Source organism: Protopterus annectens, chromosome 2.part1, assembly GCF_019279795.1.
Source record: "Protopterus annectens isolate FY-2018-M chromosome 2.part1, PAN1.0, whole genome shotgun sequence".
NCBI lineage: Eukaryota > Metazoa > Chordata > Ceratodontiformes > Protopteridae > Protopterus > Protopterus annectens.
The window spans coordinates 415,101,411-415,126,674 of record NC_056729.1 but is presented as its reverse complement, the minus strand read 5'-3'; the positions used below and the strand labels follow the sequence as shown (position 1 = coordinate 415,126,674).

The following is a 25,264-nucleotide window of genomic DNA, read 5'->3' as shown; positions in this document are numbered from 1 at the left end:
AGCTGATGCAAAATGTCTTATTTTAAGTGCATCACAGTGGTATACAAAAAAATAAGAAGTTACATACTCACCATAACGTTCCAGGTTTGTTGTCCATCACGCCTTCATTCATTGCTGGTTGGGTTCGGAACCACTCGGCCTATACAAAAGCTCGAGAGCTTCCACCGGCTCGTGGCTACACCCTATCCTATCATGCTCAAAGATGATTATCCAAATCTTGTTTGCAGCTACTATAGCTATTGTGTCTAAACATATAACCAAGTCCAAGACAGACTAAAGAGATTCAGAGAACATCAATTCCAATTAGCAAAAAAATGCTCGATCCTCCAGGAGCGAAGGCTGAGGGAAGGAGGGTGTGATACAAAAATGAAGGTGAGATAGACAACAAGCATGGAACGTTAATGGGAGTACATAACTTCTTAATGTTATGTTGTCCTATTTCGCCTTCATTCATTGATGGTTGGGACAGCGTCCCTAGCACCTTCTTTCTTGGGTGGCTCAAGGGAAAATACACTTCAGAACAGTGGACCCAAAAGAGGCCCTGTTCCTGCAGGCCAAATCAACTTTGTAATGAGTGATAAAGGTATGAGGCTTTACCCATGTTGTTGCTGTACAAACTGAATCCATGGGTAGCCTTGCTTGAAAGGCCAACGAGGTTGCTATAGCTCTTGTGGAGTGGCCTTTTACTTTCCCTGGAAGTTCTCTATTCTGAGATTTATATGTGAGAGTTACAGTCAGTAAGCCACTTGGAAAGCATGACCTTTGACATGGGGGCACCCTTCTTTTTATCCGAAAAAGATACAAACAGTTGGTCTGATTTCCTGAATGGCTTTGTTCTATGGAAATAGAAACGCAACAGTCTGTGTACGTCTAACTGGTGTAATTTGTACTCTGTGACTTTACTGCCCTAGTTTGGAAAAAAGACAGGTAAGTCCATGGATTGATTTAAATTCACTTCTGAACATACTTTTGGTAGAAATGAAGGGTTAGTTCACAGAGAAACTATCTTTGTGAAAAATCATGTAAGGGGGACATATTGATAATCCCTGAAGTTCTGATACCCGTCTAGCAGATGCGATGGTTATCAAGAAGGCTGTCTTCCACGTTAAAAACTTTATTTCACATGTTGATACATGTTCAAAAAGGGGAAGGGGTCAAGGTGGATAACACAAAGTTTAGGTCCCATGGCGCTGTTAACTGGAGGCCTTGGCAAAAAAAGTACCATTCAAGAAAGCTTTGCAAAGCCTGTGGAACATGATTTTTAGTCCCATTTCCCCAGTATGATAGTTTGATATGCAGCTAACTGGACTCGAATAGTAGCTGCAGCTGCACCTTCCTCAAAAAGCTTAGCTAGAAAGTCTAACACAGCTGTTATAGGGGCAGTAAAAGGAATGATATGGTTGTTGAAAGCCCAATGGGAAAATCTTTTCCATTTGCTAGAATATAATTTTCTGGTTGATGCCTTCCGAAACTAAATCAAAATATGTTTCACTGCAAGGGAAATATCAGGAAGCCTGGCTATGTGTGGAACTGGAGCAGCCAAGCTGTCAATTTGAGGGTTTGAATTGATGGATGGAGCACCCCTGATAGATGAGTCAGGAGAAATGGAACTGGGTCCAGAATCCATGGTTCCACTTGGAGATGGGGCCATAGAAAGGGGAACCAAATTTGACGAGGCCAGTATGGGGTGATGAGTATCAAACTGCTTCTCAACGTGCTGGCTTTCTGAAGGACTTTGGGAATTAAGGGAAATGGGGGAAAGGTGTAGAGGAGACCTGGAGGCCAGTCATGTACAAATGCATCCCTTGGTGACTCCCCTGGAGGGGGTATCAGGGCAAAGTAGCTGCTGCATTTGGCATTAATGCATGTGGCAAAGAGGTCGCAGCAACGCTGGCCCCACTTGTGGAAAATCTCTTTCACAACTTCCTGTTTTAGGGACCACTCATGAGGCATAAGAATAGATCTGCTGAGTTTGTCCGCTATCATGTTGGACTTCCCCGGGATGTGCGTTGTCAGAAAAATGCTGGGAAGAGACTGCCCATTGCCATACTCTCTGGGCCTCTCGACACTGGGAGTAGGATTTGGTTCCTCCTAGTTTCTTTATGTCCAACACCACTGACATGTTGTCTGTCTGCATTGCAACTGTTCCTAGTGGGAGGGAGTCCGGGAATGCTTGCAACGCCAAAAGCACCTCTCACATCTCTAGGACATTGATATGCAAGTGGCTCTCGTGTTCCTGCCAAACACCTTGGACAGTCTTTCCCAGATAATGCCTCCCCCACCCTATCTGGGAAGTGTCAGTGGTCACTGTGGCTACTGGTTGCGGGAAGATGAACAGTTGGCCTAAGGTCACTTGAATGGAGTGAAGCCACCAGCGCAGATCATTCTTGCAGGGTTCTGTTATGATAATTTTGTGAGACATGGGCAGCTCCTGCATGGACCACTGGGTGAATAGTAGCCATTTAAGAATCCTCATGTGCAGAGGAGCTAAAGGTATCAAAGTTATTGCTGCCACCATGGTACACAAAACTTTCAAAACAATCTTCATCTGTAGTTTTTTCTTGGTTAAAAAATTTTTTTGACTTGATGACGTAAGGTTTGAATCTTCTCGGGGGGGGGGGGGGTTTGGCCAACATTTATCTTATATCTAAGTCTGCCCCTATAAATATGATACGCAGTGATAGCAAAAAGGCAGATTTTTTGAAGTTTATCATGCTGCCTAGCTGAGAGCAAAGATGAATGATGGCGTCTCTCGCTTTTGTTAGTAGATGCTTGGTGGTGGCAGTTAGGAGCCAGTCGTCTAAGTACGGAAACACCCGGAATCTTAGACGCCTCAAGTGTGGCGTAACTACTACCATGGATTTGGTCAACACTCTGGCGGCTGTAGTGAGACCAAAGGGCAGAGCTCGAAACTGGTAGTGAGTGGCTCCCAGCTGAAAGCGCAAATGTCTCCTGGATCTCCTGTCCATTTTGAGTACATCCTGGAGGTCTATCGAGCACATCCAATCGTCTTTCCCCAGAAAGGGGAGTATCGACTGCAGTGTCACTATCCAGAAAGTACAGTTGTGTACCTACCATCAATGTAGATGTTCGAGTGTATTCACTGTTGCAGTCATTACTCTTGGGTTATCCTGCTGGCAGGCTACCCGCAGTTGGCCAGAATTCCAAAGTCTAGGTCCGGCGTCGGTTGCGGTCGCCTCTTCCCCTGACGTCAGTGCGCCAGGGGTATAAAAGTTGCAGCAGACGCCATTTTCTTCAGTTTTTCTTGCCCCAGATGTCAGGTGCCCCCAAAATGGTAGGCTAAAAAAATTATGCCAATAATTATGCATGCAATAAAATAAACATTTCCTTCATCTACAAGCAAATAAACCACATAGGTTGTACAAGACAGAGAAGTATAGGTAAGTCCCAGCAAAGAAAAGGGGGATGGTACGTGGGTAACCTGGACTGCAACAGTGAATACACTCAAACATCTACATTTATGGTAAGTACACAACTGCACTATGTTCATCGTGTTTTACTGTTGCAGTCATTACTCTTGGGCTGAATCCTAAAGCTAAGGTTGGGTGGCTGGGCCTAAATAGGATTAGGAGAGGCTATAAGGCCTTGCAGAACTGCAGTGGCAAAGCCTGCTCTGGATTTAGAGTAGAGAGGTAAATGGTAGTGCTTTGTAAAGGTGTGCATTGAACTCCAAGTTGCAGCCTCTAACATGTCTTTGGATGGTACTCCTCTGAGAAAGGCTGCTGCCCTGGTAGAATGAGGCCTAATGCCCTTGGGCACTGATTTGCCATGTTGTGAGTAGCAGAAATGAATGCAGTGGCCTATCCATTTTGAAATAGTCTGTTTTGAGATAGGCTTTCCTTGATATCCTGCAACATATGCCACCAAAAGTTGCTCAGTTTTTCTGAAAGCTTTAGTTCTGTCCAAGTAGAAGTGTAGTTGTCTGTGTATGTCCAAGGAATGCAGAAGTCTCTCACCCTTATTCTGTGGGTTTGGATAAAAGGTAGGCAAATGAATGGTTTGGTTAAGGGCCACACTGGACACTACCTTAGGCATAAATGTTGGGTTCGTCCTTACAGAAACCCTGTCTGGATGGAAAATGATGAAAGGTTCCACAGCCATGAGTGCCTGTAACTCTGAAACTCGTCTTGCAGAGGTTACTGCTAGGAACAGAGCTGTTTTCCAAGATAAAAACTTTATATCAGCTGTACTGGCTGGTTCAAAAGGCGGCAGTGTGAGTTTTTCCAAGACATAATTGAGGTCCCATGCAGGTATTGGGGCTCTCCTTGGAGGTCTTATGTTTTTGGCCCCTCTGAGGTACTGCCTTAGCAATGGATGGGAAAAAATAGGAGGTTCCGTAATGTAATGAGCTAAAATGGCAGAGGCATGAATTTTAATTGATGAAAAGTATAGGCCTTTGTCCAGCATCTCAGTTAGGTATTGTAAAATCTGAGGAATATTTGGTACAGATGTGTCAATTCCTTGTGCCTGGTTCCAAGCACAGAATCTTTTCCATTTTTCTGCATAAGATTTTCTGGTACTGGGCCTCCTGGTCTCCAAAGTAACATCCATCACTGCTTTAGAGAGAGGTGTGCTTCGAATGGTTACATTATCCGCCATGCTGCCAGATTTAGGGTCCTGAGCTGGCTGTGCAGAATCTGATTGTTTCGCTGGGTCAGTAAGTGAGGAATTAGAGGCAATGTCCAGGCTGGGCCTTGAGACAAGCTTTTTAGGATTGGGTACCAGTGCTGGCGTGGCCGTCTGGGGCAATCAGAATCATTATTGGCTTCTCGTCTGACCTTTAGGAGTACCTTGGGGAGGAGAGGCAGAGGAGGAAAGGCAGATACGGTTAGACTTTTCCAGCTGAATGACAGAGCATCCACTTTCCATGCTTGCTTGTGATAAGTCCTTGTGCAGAATTTCTGTAGTTGGCAGTTGTGAGGGGAGGCAAATAGATCTATGTCTGGGCATCCCCATTCCTTTGTTATCATGCTGAATACTTGTGGATCCAGTTTCCACTCATGGGGATCCGTAAGGTTTCTGCTTAGTTCGTCTGCCAGAGTATTATTCTTTCCTGGCATGAATTGTGCTTGCAGGTGTACTTGATAAGTTAATGCTGTGTCCCACAAAGTCATGGTTTGTCTGCAGAGGGGGTAGGAATGTGTGCCTCCCTGCTTGTTTATGTACCACATGACTGTAGTATTGTCCGTCCTTATCAGTAGTTGTCCTGGATGGAGTAGATCCTTGAAAGCTGTCAGGGCATTCTGAACAGCTAGCATCTCTTTTTGATTGATATGTAGATGCATTTGGCTTGTGGACCATGTGCCCTGAATACATTTTCCTGCCATGTGTGCTCCCCAGGCATAATCTGATGCATCTGTTGTTATTGATTGCCTGGCTGTAGGTAGAGTGAATGGCTGTCCCTTGTTGAGGTGACAGGCATGTGCCCACCATCGAAACTCCTGTTGCAGGCAAGGAATGAGGGTAATTAATGTTTTCAGGCTTTGACAATGTTGAGTCCAGACACTTTTTAGGTACCATTGAAGTTTCCTCATATGTAGTCTGGCATATGGAATTGGCAGAATGCAGGATGCCATGAAGCCAAAAGCCTGCAGAATTTTTCTTGCAGATAACTGGGTCTTTGTTGCCAATGTTTTGAAGTAAGAAGTTAGTTGCCTTTGTTTGTCTGGCGTGAAATAAGCCATCTGGGTAGTTGTATTTAAGCTTGTACCCAGGAATATTATCTCTTGAGAGGGTACTAGTTTTGATTTCTTTTCGTTTACTGTGTACCCTAGGCAAATAAATAATCTTTTTACGAACGCCAGATGCTTTAGTAGTCTCCTTGTTCTCTGCTTGTATAAGGCAGTCGTCCAAGTAAGGATAAATTTGAATTCCTCTTTGTCTGCATAATGCTATTACCAGTGCCAGGCATTTTGTGAAGACCCTGGGCGCAGTAGATAAGCAAAAGGGCAGTGCAGAGAATTGATAGTGCATTGAGCCAGCTATGAATCTGAGCTATCTTCTTCAAGATTGTCTGATTGGTATATGCAGGTATGACTCTTTTAGGTCCAAAGTTACAAGCCAAGCCTTCTTGCCCAGCATGGGCAGAAGCTGCTGCAGAGTTAACATTTTGAATTTTGGAACGTCCAGAAATGTGTTTAGAAAAGACAGGTCCAGTACTGGTCTCCAGGCTTTGTCCTTTCTGGGAACCAAGAAAAGTCTTGAGTAAAATCCTTGTCCTTGCTCTTGCTGTGGTACATGCTGAATGGCTCTCGTGCATAAGGGACGAAACTTGTTTTTGTGCCTCTGTCCACTGATTGTGTGGCAGGTTTGGCATACCTTTTGCCTTTGGCAGGGTGTGAAAGTGGAACCTGTAGCCCTGGGACACTATATTCAATACCCATTTGCCTGGGTGATCATGTGCCAAGTTTGAGAGAAAAGTGCTAGTTTTCCCCCTAAGGGGGCTGCAAGAAGATAAGTGCTTGGTGCTGGCAAAGGCAAGTCATTGGGACTGTTTCCTGTATGGCTGTGCTTTGTCTTCTCCACTTTTGGAGGTAGAAGCGCCCCACTGTTTAGGCCTGTATGAGCCCTAGGGCTGGGATCTGCCTCTGGGATGTCTGTGTATGCCTCTTTGTGGCCTGTCAGACACTGGAACGGACCAATTCTTTGTAGGCCAGTTCCTGCTAAATTTTGGTGGCTGAACCTGTAAGAAATCCTTTACTGTTTGCATAGATTTTGCTTTGTCCTCCATTTTCTTCAAAACCTCTTCTGCTTTAACACCAAATAAAGTATCATGCTGTAATGGAGCATCTAATAATTTTGCTTCAACATGATCAGGCAGATTTTGTTCCTTTAACCAAGCATGCCTCCTAATGACAGAACCCGTAACTGCGGCCCTGCAGGAGGCCTCCCGAGAATCAAAACCACATTGCAACGTATGCTTTCCCACTTGTTCAGTTGCATGCAATAAATCCTGTATTTCCTTATTTTCTGTACAATCAGAATTCGTCAACATTTTCTGTTTTAACAGTGACATTAAGTATTGCTGATATTTAATCATATGAAATTCACAATTTAAAGACCTCACAGCCAAAGTAGCAAAGGTGTATCTGTCTAGTGCCCTTAAATCCCTGTCAGAAGGGACAGGGTTTTTTGCAGTAGCGGCCTTAACCCCCTTGGGACCCTGAGAAATAGTTTCTGGGTCAGGTCAGCAGCAGGGTTTTTATAAAGAAATTTATGTGAATCTGGAACCCTGTAGTATCTGTCTGGTTTAACAGGGGCAGGAGGTAAAGAGTCAGGAGAAAGGCCGGACTCTGAAAATACATCATCTACAATGTCTAGCACAGGGGGAATAGCAAGAGGCCTGTGCTGAGGAAGTAAAAGAAAATCTCTAAGTCTTTTCTTTGATTCTGAGTAATCTTGGCTCTCCCAGTGGAAGTGCTCCCTCATGGTATGCAGGGTTTCCCCAAAAGAATAATCCTCAGGAGGAGAGGCTGAAGGAATGGATTCTTCAGCATCAAGAATCCTCATAGGGAGGAAGAGAGTATACCTGTACAGAAGAGGAGTCGGAGGAAATGGAAACCTGATCTGAACAGTCATAGTCTGTCTCTTGCCTAGGCCTCTTGTCAGGAAGGGGATGGGAACCCCTGATCAAGGTAATAAGGTCTTCGGCATGGAAGCCTGTCCTGGAGAATGCTGTACTTGTTTCTTTGTCTTTAAAGCTGCTGTAGTCTTTGCTTATGAAGCAGAAGTAGGCTTTACATATAGCTGTGTAGGTCTGAAAACACCCTCAGAAGCCGATGCCTGCTCAGCGGCTCCAGACCCATCTGAGGGAATGATTTCAGAGTGTCCAATACCTTGGATATCCAGAGGCCTAGCTGGCTCCACGTGGGAGTCGTCAGGGGCCTGTGGCTCTGAGGTAGCGGGTGTCAGGGGGCTGCAAAAGCACCTCACTGAGAACCGGCGACTGGCTTAGCGGAAGCCTCGTCGTTGGTTTTGGAACTCGGATGCCAGTCCTTCTCTTTTTCCTTGTGTTTTTTTAGAAACTCCGGTCGTTGGCTGTTCTGATAGCATTATGTAATTGAATTTTCGGCCAAAGTAATGATAAGCAAAATCAAACCGATGCTTAGTGCGTTTGTTGAATCTAGCACAAAACCGACAGCTAGCAATGTTATGATCAGGGCTTAGGCAAGGAATACAGTAAGAATGATAATCCTTATGAGGTATTTGCTTCCCACAAGAAATACACTTGTTAACTTTTTCTGACATTGGTCTGGAGTAAGAAAAAAGTTTCCCTAACGGGGTAGGGTCTGGAGTAAGAAAAAAGTTTCCCCAACGGGGTTACTTAGCTTTAATGAAGACTTCGGATCTGAAATTCGTCTGTGAAAATCTCAGGAGTCGGCCGATCGTCACTTGTGAACTGCTTTTGCTTCGGGCACCGCGTGGCAAGAAAGACTGAAGAAAATGGCATCGGCTGCATCTTTTATACCCCTGGCGCACTGACGTCAGGGAAGAGGCGACAGCAACCGACGCCGGACCTAGACTTTGGAATTCTGGCCGACTGCGGGTAGCCTGCCAGCAGGATAACTCAAGAGTAATGACTGCAACAGTGAAACACGATGAACATCTTTGATTTCTTGATGGACTTGTTTAGTCTACTGAGATCCAGAATGGGCCTCCAGTCCCCTGTCTTTTTTGGAACTAAAAAGAAACTTGAGTAAGTTCCGGATCCAATTTGGTCTGTGGGGACATATCGGATGATTCTTTTTCTAGCAACTTTTGTACCTCTAGAGTTGCATGATCCCTTTGATTGGGTGGAACAACTGGGACTGATTTTTTTTCTAATGCGGAAGAGGAAAAGGGTATGCAATAACCTCTGGATATGATCGTTTGTACACATTTGTCTCTTGTGATTTCTAGCCAGGCATTTGGGTATAATGACAAAATTCAGCAATAGGTGTTACTGCAACTGCTTGAATAAAACAACAAAATATACACCAGGATCCTTATTAAATAAAGCTTTCGGGTCTACACCCTTCATCAGTATAACTTAACATATAAAAAAATCAGCATTTAAATAGGAGAACATAAAGTCACATGCTTCAACCCAACCCACCTAACAATAAAAATTTAAAGTTACAATGTATTCAGCATATTATCTTTAAAAATCATTTTGAGACTTATATTGCGTACAAAAATTTTTAAATCAATAATTGCCTTAACTATATCATCCCTAGCATTAGGGATGAATTTCAACCCCTTCGCGAGCAGAGAGAGCTGGGGTTCTGTTAAAACTAGTTTTGAAATATTAACAGTACTTTTATTAAGTCCATTGCTCGAAAAGCGGGGTTGTTGCCCTGAGATTAGGTCTATAGTAGGTGATAAACCTAGGTTCGCCTATAGGAGCTCTGAAGCTTTGAAGCAGAAATTGTGCTACAAGGACTTTCAGAATAAAAATGGAGATGATAGAAGGGTGGCTAAAACAGTGAAATGCTATAATTGTACTTGTTGCAATGACATTTATATAGGTGATGCTACATTTACACATCCTATAACTAATGAGACATTTACCATGAGAACAATTACTGCTTGTAATGAGGAGAGAGTAGTATATTTGGCTACTTGTGTGTGTTGCACCTCATTCTATGTAGGCAAAACTATAAGAAAATTGAGGGAGAGAATGGTGGAACACAGGTCTGAAATCAGGAGGAAGTTGCCCACCAATGCCTTAAGTAAACATATATTGGATGAAGGTGTGGGACATGCTTTTAGATTTAGGGTCCTTTGTAAGGTAGAGGTAGGTCTGAGGAAGGGTGACATTAATAATTTATTGGAATTGAAAGAACTAGAATGGATTATTAGACTTCAAGCTAATGTAGCCCCAGGCCTAAATAATTCAGTTAGTCTGAAGCCCGTTCTGGCTAAAAGACAGAGAGAGGTTTTATAAGTTTAAGTTTTAATTATTAATTATTAATTTTTAAGTATGGTGCATGTGATTTCATATGAAACAGTATAACATTTTTATTTATAAAAATATATATGCTTTATAGATGTGATTTTTTATGTGCTACTTTGCATATATTTATTGATTCATTGTAACTTTAAATTTTTATTGTTAGGTGGGTTGGGTTGAAGCATGTGACTATGTTCTCCTATTTAAATGGTGATTTTTTTATATGTTAAGTTATACTGATGAAGGGTGTAGACCCGAAAGCTTTATTTAATAAAGATCCTGGTGTATATTTCGTTATAATGACAAAATTCCACCGACTGACTCCAAAGATGGACAGATGGGCCTCCTCTCAGGAGCGCTGAAAGGGTTTACTGTGGAAGGAGGCCCTGTCATCCTGGTTTTGCGGACCCCCTCTGCCATGTAGTCAGCGTCTTTCATGGTTAATTCCCCCTCTGCCCCTGGGGAAGAATCACCACATGCATCCAGGAAAGCTTTCTGGAATTTATGAAACCACATCTTTCCCCCCTTCTGACCTTTGAGATAAGGCCTAGTAAGGAAGGCGAAACTGACTACAATGGCAGAAAGAGTCTTTCCCTCCTTTTCACACCTGGTTAGAATCTCTAACCTTTGGCCCGAACAAAGATGACTTGTCAAAAGGGGCGTTAATAAAGGAAGACTTAAAGGGTTCTGCGAAATCAAATAAGTGCATCCAGGAATGCCTTCTTAAGGAAATTCCTGTACCCACTTGCTCTACTCATTCCATCGGCTGCATACGAAATAAGCTGCATTGAGTGGTTTACCACAGAATTTAAGGTGGAGAGCTGGGCGGAAACCTTGTCCGAGACCCCCGCAGCTATAGAAAGTACAGTTGTGTACACTTACCATAAATGTAGATGTTCGAGTGTATTCACTGTTGCAGTCATCACATTTGGGTTATCTGCTTGCAGTAGCCCTCAGTCAGCCTGATTATCAAAGTCTTGGGTCCTGCGTCGGTTGCTGTCTCATCTTCCATGACATCAGGTAGTCAGGGGTATAAAGCATGCAGCAGATGCCATTACATCATTTTTTCTTGACCCAGATGTCAGGTGCCCCCATAATGGGAAGCAATTATATACAAGGTTACACCTCCAACAAAATAACAAATACAACAAAAAGCTGTAAACAAAAATAGAGTTATAGCCAATAGAAGTTAGGGGCTGGAGGGAGGATAACCAGGACTGCAACAGTAAATACACTCGAACATCTACATTTATGGTAAGTGTATACAACTGTACTATGTTCTTCGTATTTCACTGTTGCAGTCATCACATTTGGGTAGATTCCCAAAGCTATGGTTGGGAGAAGGTAATTAGCATTAGGACCAGCTATAAGGGCCTGCAAGACTGCAGTGGCAAAGCCAGCTCTGGATTTAGAAAAAAATTGGCAAGTGGTAATGCTTGGTGAAGGTATGTAGAACTCCAGGTAGCAGCTTCTAGGATGTCCCTGGTAGGGTCACCTCTGAGAAAGGCTGTAGAGGTAGATGCAGCCCTGGTTTAATGTGGTCTTATCCCCTGTGGGGTATGTTTTCCATGGTGCTTATAGCAGAAAATAATGCAATGGCCTATCCATTTAGAAATGGTTTGCTTTGAAATGGCCTTCCACCTCTGCCCCTGCAGCAAATGCAACCAGCAGCTGTTCAGATTTCCTGAGAGGCTTAGTCCTGTCCAAGTAAAATCTAAGTTGTCTGTGCATGCCCAAGGAGTACAGTATTCATTCCCCTTTGTTCTGTGGATTAGAAAAGAAGGTTGGCAAATGAATGGACTTAAGGGCCACACTGGATACCACCTTGGGCATGAAGGAGGGATTGGTCCTGAGGGACACCCTGTCTGCATGAAAGATGATGAAAGGCTCCACAGCCATGAGGGCCTGTAATTTAGACACCCTTCTTGCTGAAGTGATGGCTAGAAGGAAGGCTGTTTTCGAAGAAAGGAACTTCAACTCTGCATTTGCAGCTGGCTCAAAGGGAGGTAGAGTAAGCTTTTCCAATACAAAGTTAAGGCCCCAGGCTGGAGTAGGGGCTCTCCTGGGTGGTCTTAAGTTTTTTGCCCCTCTGAGGAATTGCTTCAGCAGTGGATGAGTGAATAGGGATGGCTCTGTATTGTAATGAGCTGAAATGGCCGAGGCATGAATTTTGATGGAGGAAAAGGAAAGACCCTTGTGAAGCATCTCAGATAAGCATTGAAGAATATGAGGTAAATTGGGAGCTGCTGTGCCCATCCCCAGAGTTTGGCTCCAGGAACAGAATCTTTTCCATTTTTTAGCATAGGATTTTGTAGTACTAGGCCTCTAGAATGACATCCATCACTTGCTTACTGAGGGATGGTAACGGCGAGATTGGGTAATTAGCCAGGCTGCCAGGTTAAGGGGTTGAAGCCAAGGGTACAGAATCTGGCCCTTCTGCTGGGACAGTAGGACAGGGGTCTGAGGCAGGTGCCATGGTGCCAGCAGGTGCCATGGTGCCAGCAGTGACACATTGTGCAAGAGGGGGGTACCAGTGTTAGCGTGGCCAGTCTGGTGCAATCAGTATTGTCCTTAGATTGTCCGGTTTGATCTTTAGTAGCATCTTGGAGAGGAGAGGCAGAGATGGAACGGCATAAACTGATAGGTTTTTCCAGGTGAAGGACAGGGCATTCACTTTCCAAGCTTATTTGTGGGGAGTCCTTGTGCAGAATTTGTCCAATTGGTAGTTCTGGGGGTAGGCAAACAGTTCTATCTCTGGGCTCCCCCATTTGTTTCTCAACATGTTGAATAGCTTTGGTTCCAGTTTCCACTCGTGTGGTCCATGAGATTTCTGCTTAGGTCGTCTGCCAGTGTATTTAGCTTTCCTGGCAGGAACTGAGCCTGTAGGTGCACTTGGTAGCTCAAGGCTGTGTTCCACAGAGACATGGTTAGTCTGCAGAGAGGGTATGAGTGGGTTCCCCCTTGCTTGTTTATGTACCACATAATAGTGGTGTTTGTCTGTCTTTACCAATAATTGTCCTGGAAGAATGTGGTCCTTGAAGGCTGTCAGAGCATTCTGTACAGCTAACATTTCTTTTTGATTGATATGCAGGTGCATTTGGACTTGGGTTCCATCTGCCCTGAATGCACTGCCCTGCCAAGTGAGCCCCCCCATGCATAGTCTGATGTGTCTGTTGTTAGGGTTTGGGCGGCAGGGGGTAGAGTGAATGGCAGTCCCTTGTTTTGGTGGCAGGCCTCTGTGCAACAAAGGAACTCTATCTGTAGACAAGGTATGATAGGAATCACTGATTCTAGATCGTGAGAATGTTGACACCATAGGCTTTTTAGATACCATTGTAGTTTCCTCATATGCAGTCTTGCATATGGAATTAGTAGAATGCAAGAGACCATGAACTCCAGGGCTTGCAGTATTTTCCTTGCAAATAGCTGGGTCTTTGTGGCCAGTAGTTTGAAGTAGGCTGTCAACTGAACTTGTTTCTCTGGCGTGAGGTAGGCCATCTTGGAAGTTGTATTCAAGCTTGCTCCCAGGAATACAATTTGTTGTTAGGGTACAAGATGTGATTTCTTTTCGTTTATGGTGTACCCCAGAGAAGTTAGCAATTTCTTTACTAATGCCAGATGATTTAATAGTACAAATGCCAGATAATTTAATAGTATGTCCTGGCTTTCTGCCTGAATTAGACAACTGTCCAGGTATGGGTATATTTAAATATTTTTGGGGGGTTTTTTTGCCTGCAAAATGACTGGAGATAGGCACTTTGTGAATACCCTGGGTGCAGTAGAGAAGCCAAAGGGCAGCGCAGAGAACTGACAGTGCATGTAGCCTGCTCTGAAGCGTATGCATCTTCTGCAAGGTTTCCTTATTGGGATGTGCAGGTAGGCTTCCTTTAAATCCAGTGTTGCCAACCAGGCATCTTTGCCTAGCATGGGAAGCAGCTGATGAAGTTAGCATCTTGAATTTTGGGATTACCAAAAATGTGTTTAGGATAGACGGGTCCAGGATAGGACGCCAGGAATTGGCTTTTCTGGGTATCAGGAAAAGTAGAGTAGAAACCTTGCCCCCATTCTTCTTCTGGGACAGGCTGAATAGCTCTGATGCTTAAAAGAGAGAGAACTTGCTTTTGAGCCTCTGCCCACTGATTTGGGGGTAGGTCTGGCCAACCGACTGGGGTTGGTAAGGAATGAAAGTGGAATCTGTATCCTTGGGGAAACTATATTTAAAACCCATTTGTCCTGGGTAATGACTTCCCAATTTTATGCCTGCAGGGCAATCTTTCCCCCTAAAGGAACAGTCAGCTGAGCAGGGCTTGGAAGGTTTAAAGGTAAGTCATTGAGACAGTTTACCATGGGGGGGGGTCTTACTACTCACTGCTTTGGAAGTGGGAGCCCCCCACTGCTTAGGCCTGTGAGTACCTTGGGACTGAAGCCTGGGTGTTCTGCTGGTTCAGGGTTTGGACTGAGAAGGCCTGGAAGAGGTAGGAAAGGACTAATTCTTAGACGGCCAATGCCTACTAAATCTGGGAGGCTGTACTTGCAGGAAATCTTTAACAGTTTGCACAGATTTAGATTTTTCCTCCATCCTTTTAAGTACTTCTTCTGCTTTGTTGCCAAACAGGCGGTCTTGGTTTAAGGAAGCATCCAGTAATTTAGCTTTAACATGAGCTGGCAAAGATTACTCCTTATAAGCCAAGCATGCCTTCTAAGTACAGACCCAGTGATAGCAGCTCCGCAAGATGCCTCTGATGAATCAAAACCACATTGCAAAGTATGTTTTCCAACTTGTTCAGCAGAATGCATTAAATCCTGTAATTCTTTATTTTCAGCACAGTCAGGAATCAACATCAATTTCTATTTAAGCAATCCAATAATATGCTGCTGATACTTTAACATATGAAACTGGCAGGTTAAGGCCCTAATGGCCAAAGTTGCAGAAGTGTATAACTTCTTACCCCATCTATCCAGCGCCCTGGAATCTCTATCAGAAGGGGTAGGGTTTTTGGCAGTATAGTCTTAATGCCCTTGGGTCCCTGTGAAATGGTCTCAGGATCCACAGTAGGATTTTTAAAGAGGAACTTGTGAGAGTCAGGTACCCTATATAATACCTATCAGGTTTTCTGGGAGCAAGAGGTAAAGTGTCAGGGGCCAGGTTAGATTCCGAGAAGGCATAATCTACAATGTCTAGTACAGGAGGGATAGCTTAAAGGCCTGTGTTGAGGCAGGAGTAAGAATTCCCGTAATCCTAGCTTTCCCAGTGGAAATGCTCCCTAAGAGTATGCAAGGTTTCACCAAAAGAGAAATCCTCTGGAGGGGAAGCAGAGGGAATGGAATCCTCTGCATCAGAATCCTCATAGGTAGATAAAGTGAAATCCTGGTCATCGGAGAAAACAGAAATTTCAGAATCCTGATCAGAAGAATCAGAAGGAAAATCAGTCCTAGGTCTCTTAGAGGGGGGGGAAGGGTGGCTTCCCCTGATTAGAGTAATAAGGTCTTCAGCCATTCTTATTTGTTTTTTAGGCATAGGGGCTTGACCATGCAGTCTGGGCATCGGCTTTCTAGGCATGGATCGAGTTTTAGGCCTTGAAGAAGAAGATGGCGTTGGTTTAATATGCAAGTCATTAAGGCCTGAATACACCCTCAGAAGCCAGTGCCTGCACAGCGGCTCCGGACCCATCCACGGTAGAGACATCTGCAGGTTCCACAGTCGAAGAAGCATCTCGCGGCATACCGGACTCCGAATGGGTCTCAGTAGAGGCCTGCGAATCTGAAGTAGCGGGTATCAGGGGCTGTGAAAGTGCTGCATTGAGTACCGACGAACTGGCGACTAGCTTAGGAGAAGTGTCGTCAGCAGCTTTGGACCTATGTGGTCTGTCTCTGTCTTTATCTTTGCATTTTTTCGGAATGTCGGTAGTCGGGTGGCTTACCGAAGCCAATTCTGGATAATTTAACAGAGTACCAAAATATTTAGATGTGTAAATGAACAGACAACGAATAATACGAGGTTTGAATAAGGCACAAAACCAACAGCGAGATAGGTCGTGGTCTGGGCCTAAGCAAGGAATGCAGTACGAATGAAAATCTTTATGAGGTATTTGCTTTCCACAAGAAATACAATTGTTAACTTTTACTGACATCAGTTTAGAGCAAGAAAAAGGATCCCCAAGGGGTACTTAGCTTAGCTGATCTGAAACTCGAAAATGAAAATTTCAAGAGTCGGACGACCGGCACTTGCGAACTGCTTCTGCTTCGGGCACCGCACGGCAAGAAAGACTGATGTAATGGCATCGGCTGCATGCTTTATACCCATGACTACCTGATGTTATGGAAGATAAGACAGCAAACGATGCACGACCCAAGACTATGACAATCAGGCCGACTGAGGGCTACTGCAAGCAGATAACCCAAATGTGATGACTGCAACAGTGAAACACGAAGAACATCCTTGGAAGGTATCTCCTAACTCCTTCAGGAGATCACTCTGAAGTCTAATGACATGGGTCAGGTAGTTCAGCGACCTCAGGGCAAAGAAAACTGAATAAAACATACGGTTTCCGTATCTGTCCATCGTTCGAGACTCTTTATTCAGTGAATGGACAGATGAGGATGTCTCAGACAACTCTTTCTTGGTGGCTGCTGCCACCACCATATCATCTACCGGGACACCTTTACTGAGGAATTCCTTATTCGAGGGTACAGTGATAAATTTATTGGGCCTCCTAGGTAAGGGTTCCACGGAGTCCGGAGAGCCGTATGCCTTCTGACTATGTTCATGAGCTGGTCGAAAGGCGGAGACACCCAAGAGGTGGAAGGGCGAGACCCGAACGCCTCCAGGTACACGGACTCATCCAGTCACCTCTCTTTTTAAGGACTTCTAGGATGTCTGGAAAGGAAACATCCTCAGAGGGTGACTGTGGGGACGCTTCTGACTCATCAAGGTCCATGTCTGAAGTGATGGACTCCTCAGGGGAGTCTAAATACTTCCTTTTACATAATCTCTTCCGGGGGACCACCTCAGAGGGGTACTCTGGAGAGGTTTCAGAAGAGATCGCTTCACCCAGTGGAGCATCCTAGGGCTTCGGGTCTACACACCTGAGTGGAAGCAATGGCACTGAGACCGACACTGGAGCTTTGGGGGGAAGAGAACTTTGACCTGAGAGTGGAGTAGTCAGAGGTGACAGCACTCATCACCTCGAAAGCCCCCCAGCCCTGATCCGAGGAGGGCCCTGGCTCCGAGGAACCAGAAGTCCCCCCCCTTTGAACCAAGGCAGTGGGCTCAGAGCTCACCTGCGCCAAAGCCCCGAGAGATAGATTCGGATTGGACAACTGTCCAACCAGACTCTCTTCACTGGACCCAACGGGAGAGCATCAGCTCCTAGACCCCTCGAATTCAGATGGAACGGAGGAAGTTGGAGTGGTCGGGTCCGAAGATCCCAGAGCAGGTCTCTGCAGCGAAGATTCTGCTACAATCTGATCCAGGCACTCCGGCTCCAAAGCCCCAGAAAGGGTCGAAGGAGAAATCCACTAAGGGGAAGTGATGTTGTAGGTCCCAAATCCCTCTGGGTCAGAGTCAACAGTATGTTGGCCAGCACCAGTGTCTGTAAAAGTCTCTTCACCACCCACTCCACGTCATCGTCCAAAAAGCTTCTGGAGGATCGAGAGGACAGGGTTAGAGACCTCATTGGCTGTAGCAAAGGAGAACTCAAAACTGGGGAGACTGGTTCCAAGACTGGGGACCAGCTCTGAAATTGAAACTCTGTCAGCCCCAAAATTACAATGGGAGCCGAAGAGGGAGATTTCTCAGGCCCAAAAGCCTCTGGGTCAGATGATGACTGCTTGGCATGTTTTTTTTATCGGCTCCAAGAGCAGAGCAGCAGATGATGTTCTCTTTACCGATTTTTCAGATCTGGAAGAAGGGGATTTTTGACTAGTTTTAGAGCTACTCTGATTCCCTTCCAAACCCCTTGAAAATGGAGTTTTTCATAAGCCTCTCACTATCAGTGTGTTCCTTCTTTCCATCAACACCCTGGAACTAAAGGCATGACAGAAGGAACACGATTCTTGAAGGTGGACAGCACACCAAACAATACACAGAGCTAGTGTGTCCATCAGTCAGTGACATTTTTTGACTGCACTTATCGCACTTTTTAAAACCCGAAGGTTTTGATTCTTTGGTATCCTTTGACATCTTACTGACAGTCGACACTCAACCAATCAAGTAAGCAAACTAAAGAAAGCAATACAATTTTATATATATATATATATATATATATATATATATATATATATATATATATATATATTTTCACTAAACTACAAGGAAGGAGGAGCAGTTATCTAACTAGTCAAACAGATAGGGAGGAGGAATGGAAAGGAGGGCCCTCCAAGTTAAATGGAACTAAGGGAGCCCTCTAAATTAAACGGACTACCCAACAAAGGAACAGAAGAAATATTAGTTCAATACTTTCTAATTTAAACAAGTCTGGAAACTGGGATAGGGAGAAAGGTCAGACAGGCTTAGTGGTAGAACGACGGCCAACAAAAAAAAACTTCAAGCAACATGGCAGCTCTCGAGCTTTTGTATAAGCCAAGTCGGAACTGCTTCTCAGTTCTGAACCCAACCAGCAATGAATAAAGGCAAGATAGGACAACATAACATCAAATGTTTTATTTTTTTATGGCCTTTGTGACACGATTTAAGCATTTTGTTTTTTCATGAATCCCTGAAAAACGATGTTGGAAGGTTTGCCAAACAATACGTTACTAATTAGTAGGTAGTATAGATTAAAATTTGAGGACAGAAAAAGGCTATGGTGCAGTAAAAATAAGTGTCTTGCTGTAAGTAGGTGGATAGTACAAGGCAACAGTATATGAACTTTGTCTCCTGCTGTGAGCTATCAATTACAGCAGCAAAAGGCTCAAATTACCTTTGCCACTTTGATAGATACATAGGGGAGGTGTTTAGGGAGAGGGGACAGGAGTTTAAGGAATACAACTTAGGCATAACAAAAAATGAAAACTGGCCACTTTAGAAAGAAAAAAGGGTACTTATGTATTATCGCAACCAGATTTCAAATCTCTCACAACCAGGTTCCAAATCTGTCATAATTGTTGAAATTATGGAGAAATGAGTCATTGTCCTTAATGTCATGAATTTTGACAGATTAGTAACCTGGATGCAATATTTTACTGCGCTGGAATTTGGAGTTAAGACGAGCTGAGCGTTTTGTGAAGAAAATGTAGTAGCTTGTTGCGATAGTTGAGAAAAAAACAGAAATGCAGTTTGTGAGCTTTCTCTTTAGATCCTTCAGATAGTATATGTTGACCCCTGAGAGTGGCATCCTCTGTTGTCTTTTAAGTGAGAGATAGCTATAGTATTAAAAGTATCATGTTTGTAGACGTTGTTTTTCCCCTTTTTGGCTGGTTTCAGAACAGTCAATCTTTAAAACATTTCCAGGGAAGGGAATATGCTGCAAACAAGGCTCACTGCATCAGGACAGAAAATGTCATCACTTGAAAGGAGTACGTTTCTTTGGTGTCAGTGTATGTGTTTTCTGGATCCACTTTTTGGTAAACAAGATAGAAACAGTTGTAATCATTTCATAAGTAAATACTTTCAACAGTTTTTACATGTAGTCAGGTTGTTCAGTCATTATGATTAGGAGTAGGGACGTCAAGCTGGAAGAGGAATTTGGGCCTTATTACTGATCCTGGGTGATTACCCAATGTCACAGATAGCTGGTTAGTAGCTTACCCAACCCCTGCAAATATTCAAAGAGTCATTCATCCATAATTTCAAGAATTATGAGACACTTGGAATCTGGTTGCGATAACATGTAAGTAGTGAAAAAAGTAACTGGCAATGAGAATATTCTACTGTGTGATTATCCCTGCTTGTCTTTTAAAGGATAACTGCACCCACATACTCAAAAAAAAACATTTATTTCATAATTGTTTGGTGTTTCCTACATTTTAACACCACTATGGGACTATTTACAGGTTTTTAAATATTTTTATACATAATTTCCGAGTCTGACCACATGGGGTCTGGCATCTTGAAGTAATTCTGATTTTTAGTCTGCCTCTACGTATCCGACAATGCAGTGCTCGTCTGTCAAAAGGTACATCACGCAGGCCTCTTTCTTCCTAAAGCTCCTGTCACTGCAGGATTTTACATGCATTTACTGCTGTCTTTCAGTCAGTTTTAAGTAACATTTCATGCCATTCAATGACTACTTAAAACACAAACAGTACAAATGCCACAGAACAGACTTTCCAAGTGCTTTTTACTGCTGCTTCATTTTGGAATGGCTAAATGGCATTTTTTTTTGCGAAGCCTAAATTGTATTACTTTGACTCATCTCTCATCCCCCTTCGCACCTAACTTCCCTAGCTGTCAAAGTACTAAAGGTAATTTGAGCTATTACCTGCTGTGACTGACAGCTCAAAGTAGGAGACTTGACTCATGTACTGTTTCCTTGTTCTAGCCTTTACTTTCTGCATGGGTGGGGGAAGGATCAGGGAGCTGTGATATCACAGCATGGGTGGGTTTTTAGGATGGTCAAGGTGATGTCAGTTTGGGGAGGGAATTGGCCAGAAAACTACCTGTATTCCAGTGGCCTTGATGACATCAATGAATTGGAGATTTTTCCTGGGCAGGTTAAACGTTCTTTGAAAGTGAAACCACCAAAGTACAGTAAGGTACTGTTCTAGTGGAGAGAAACAGTCAATTAAAAATATTTTACATGCTGTGTTGTTTATTCATAGCAGGGACAATAAACAGGGAGAGAAGGACAGAGAAGTTGAGCATTTAATAACATAATCCTGCTGCTCTCCTTTAAGTAGTCATTGATAAACAAGAAATGGTAATTAAACCTGACCGACTAAAAGAAAGCAGAGCATATGTGGAAGCAGATGTAAAGTCAATGCACTGACAGGAGCTTAGGGGTCATGATGTAATATTTTAATGCCAAACACTCCATTGTGGGATACCTAGAGGTAGACCAAAAAATCAAGATGCAGGACCCTTGTGCACAGACTCCGGAATTACATTAAAAGTATACAGAATTCAAAAGCAGTGTTAAAATGTAGGAAACATCAAGGCACAATGAAATAAACATGTTTTTTTTCTAGTCTGTGGGCGCGGTTCTCCTTTAAGGAAAGAAATAAGCAAATAAAATTGGCATGTGTGGTGCAGAACAATAAGTTGTGACAGAAACAAGCACTATAAAACACTATATGTGATTTGAAAACTCACTTTCTGAAAGATGCACATGGACACTAGTACTGTAATCTTGATGACTGAACCAATAAAGTCAACACCAAGTGACCAAGTTTTCATGGTCACGTGACAAGACTTCCCAGCCACATAGTTAAAATGCTTTTTGCCCTAATGAAAGAAATCTGTAGCATATTCAGTCAACTACTAATTCAACTTTTGAAAAAAACTTACACTGGCAAACTGCTGCAGACTTTTTAAATTCTTCTGGGTAAACAATGTCATAGTGATTTCCATTGGAAAAGCATAACATCACCTGAAAAAATAGGAATACATGTTGAACAGTTAATTCACTTAAATAAAACTCTAGGCATTTTTATGTTACTTGTATACAAGTAATAATGAAAGGAGAGAGAGATAAAGTCTAAAAATAGTGTAGCACAGAGCAACATTCATAAGAAAATGAAATTAAATTAAATAGTCACAGTACATCGATCAGGCACCTAGCTAAAATGCAGAGTACAGACTATCACTAATAAAAGATAAACAATCCACAACTGGACTTGTAAATGTAGATCTCTCCATCAGGTCACTGCCTCTAGAAAACAAAACAAAGGCAAAATAATCCAAAGAACATGCACAGACCAACCATTCTCTTCTTCAAAGAATAAAAGTAATTTCTGGAAATACCTTAACTAGCATTTCTTCCTTGTAGCAAACTTCGCAAATCAGCAGAACTCTTCAGACTTTTTTCACCTTTGTACTGCTGATCCATAAATAGAAATGGAGCAGGAAGTTGTGCACTCTGCTAACCTGTCAACACCAAACTTAGTACAAAGACTTCAGCAACTTTTTGTGTGCTGCCCTTAGGGTGAGAGTGCACTTCCAAATGAAGTTCAATCACATACTCATTTCTGTGAAACAGTGATTATTATATGAATATTAATTGTACAATAAAGGGTCAGTCATATTCTAAAATGTGCACACTGACTGGACAGCCCAATTAGCATGCCTACTGTAAATCCAGCATATCCCAACAGAAACATGTCTAGCCAATAAAGTGATGTAGTGTAGCCACAGAGGCCAGACTCATCACGCATACCTCTTCATAATTTTGTAGAAAGTCTCTTTTTTTCCATGTTTTTGCTCTGTCCCTCGTAAAACATCTCTTTCTGCTAAATCACCATGCACTACAGTGACTCAATGCCACGTAAGTGTCATACTTCCTACTGTTCAGGAAATGGACTGAGAAGTAAAACATTCTTCTACTAACTTTTAAAGTGAATTAAAAGTAATATTTAAAAGGCCGCTCCGATTCTGATCTTTTTCTCTCTATAGGTTTTCGCTTTGCTCAAAATTCTAGACCAAAGAAGCTGAAATGCACACTGCTACAGAGAAATTGCTGTTTTCTCTGCTGCCTAATGAAACTAATTTAATATTCAAAAATATGCACACTAATTGGACAGATCCAATAGCAGGCTTATTGCAAGTCAAGCATCCCTCCAGCAGAATGTTCCGTTAATTCACTTTCTTCATGTCGCTAATAGAAGACCTGTTTAAAAAAAAAAATAAGAAGTTATGTCTTACGATAACGTTCCATCTGTGTTGTTCATCTTCTTTGATTCCATCACTGATAGGTTCAGTTATGAGCCCTCAGAACAGAGTCGGCCTTTTTACCAAGCTCACGCCAGCCAAAAAACTCTCAAGCTAAGTTTCTACCCAGAATGCCCTTCTCCCTGTTACCTCAGATCGAGTTTGCTAGAGAAAGAGAAGTAAAGCCGAGGTCACTTCTGCGCAAATACCTAGGACACCACTTGGACCCAAAGCATCCCCGAGGAGCCTTTGGAGGGGGAAGGACGGTGGGAAGTGATGAATGAAAGAAGATGAACAATTCTTTATCTGATGTTGTTAATCTTCTTTCCATTCATCACTGATGGGACATAATCCCATGCTACCTTGAGGTCCATGGGCAGCCCTTATGGAAGAACATTCCTCAGTACCACTGAGCTGAAGGTAGCTCTCCCTCTGGAGACCGGTATGAGGCTCAGCCCAAGTAGCTGCTGTGCAAATGTCATCCATGGAAGCCCTGGAATGGAAAGCTACAGATGTGGTCATAGATTTAGTGGAGTGAGCTTTAACTTTTGGCATAGGTTCTTTACTGAGGGAATAGATGAAATGTATGCAGTCCCTTATCCACTCCATCTCCCATTCTGGGCCCAGAAAAGGAGATGAAAAGCTGTTCACACTTACGGATAGGTTTGGTCCTGCCTAGGTAAAATCTCAGTTGCCTATGTACATCCAAGGAGTGAAGGCAGTACTCTCCTCTATTGGAAAAATTCAGAAAGAACACTGGTAAGATCAATGGTCTGGTTAATGGAAAATTCAGAAAAAACTTTGGAAAGGAAGGATGGATTTGTCCGAACTGATACTGTCTTTATGGAAGATCAGACAGGGCCTCTTGATACACAATGCCTGCAGCTCTGAGATCCTTCTGGCTGACGTGATGGCTACCAAGAACAAAGATTTCCAAGACAAACATCAGGTCACACTTCACAGCGGGTTCAAAGGGTTTTTGAGTCAAAGACTGAAGGATGAAAGTGAAGTTCCATGGTTCAACAGGCTGCCTGACAGGAGGCCTGATATGAGAGGTTCCCTTGAGGAAGGCCTTGCATAGACATAGAGAGATAAGAGGGGTGCCATCTATACCACTGTGGAAATTAGAAAGTGCCGCTAGGTGTACTCGTATGGTAGAGGCAGAGGCTCCATTATCAAAAAAATTATCCAAGTATTGAAGTACAGCAGTTACTGGAGCTAAACACGGGTCTAGTATGTTATCCTTGGACCAGATGGAGAACCTTTTCCATTTAACTTGATATAGTCTTCTGGTGGATGGTTTATGAGAGGCCAGAAAGATGTCTCGAACAGCAAGGAGGGATTAGCTTGCCTGTCAACTAATGGAAGTGGGGAAACCAAGCTGTCAGCTTGAGACTGGACAGATTTGGGTGGCTCAACCCTTGGGGATGAGTAATCAGATCTCGAAGAGGGTCCAGAATCTGCAGCGGGTATACTAGGTGAGGCCGAAGGAAGGGGAAAGTACAGTTGTGTACACTTACCATAAATGTAGATGTTAGAGTGTATTCACTGTTGCAGTCATTACATTTGGGTTATCTGCTTGCAGGTATCCCTCAGTCAGCCTGATTAACAAAGTCTTGGGTCCTGCGTCAGTTGCTGTCCCTTCTTCCATGACATCAGGTCATCAGGGGGTATAAAACATGCAGAGAATGCCATTACATCAGTTTTTCTTGCCCCAGATGTTAGGTGCCCCCTTACGGGAAGCAGTTAAATATAAAAGTACAAAGATATACCTCCAACAAAAAAGCAAATACACCAAAAAAAGCTTTTAAGCATAGTAAAGGAAAGTAGAGGTGTAGCCAAAATAAGTTAGGGGGCTGGAGGGAGGGTAACCAAGTGTATTCACTGTTGCAGTCCTGAACATCTACATTTATGGTAAGTGTATACAACTGTACTATGTTCTTGGTGTTTCACTGTTGCAGTCATTATATTTGGGTAGATTCCAAAGCTATGGTTGGGAGGAGAAATTTAGATAGCATTAGGGCCAGCTATAAGGCCCTGCAAGACTGCAGTGGCAAAGCCAGCTCTGGATTTAGAGAAAATTAGCAAATGATAATGCTTGGTAAAAGTATGTACAGAACTCCAGGTAGCAGCTTCTAGGATTTCCCTGGTAAGGACGCCTCTGAGAAAGGCTGTAGAGGTAGATGCAGCCCTGGTGGAGTGAGGTCTGATCGCCTGGGGGATAGGTTTTCCATGGTGTTTATAGCAGAAATGAATGCAATGGCTTATCCATTTAGAAATGGTTTGCTTTGAAATAGCATTCCCCTCTGCCCCTGCAGCAAATGCCACCAGCAGTTGTTCAGATTTCCTTTGAGGTTTAGCCCTGTCCAAGTAGAATATAAGTTGTCTCTGTACATCTAAGGAATGCAGCATCCATGCCCCTTTATTCTATGGACTGGGAAAGAAGGTTGTCAAATGAATGGACTGATTAAGAGCCACACTGGATACCACCTTGGGCATGAAGGATG

The 25,264-nt window shown here is 43.3% G+C and overlaps 1 protein-coding gene across 2 annotated transcripts in view; it reads right to left on the bottom strand.

Annotated features, from left to right (window-relative positions):
• OTUD4 (OTU deubiquitinase 4) overlaps positions 1-25,264 on the bottom strand; it is a 2,240,995-nt gene that overhangs the window by 1,450,604 nt on the left and 765,127 nt on the right. For both annotated transcript variants that reach the window (XM_044062226.1, XM_044062227.1), the window contains one exon: positions 21,399-21,480. In XM_044062226.1, the coding sequence (XP_043918161.1) occupies positions 21,399-21,480 (82 nt within the window). The remainder of the gene's footprint in view (positions 1-21,398; positions 21,481-25,264) is intronic.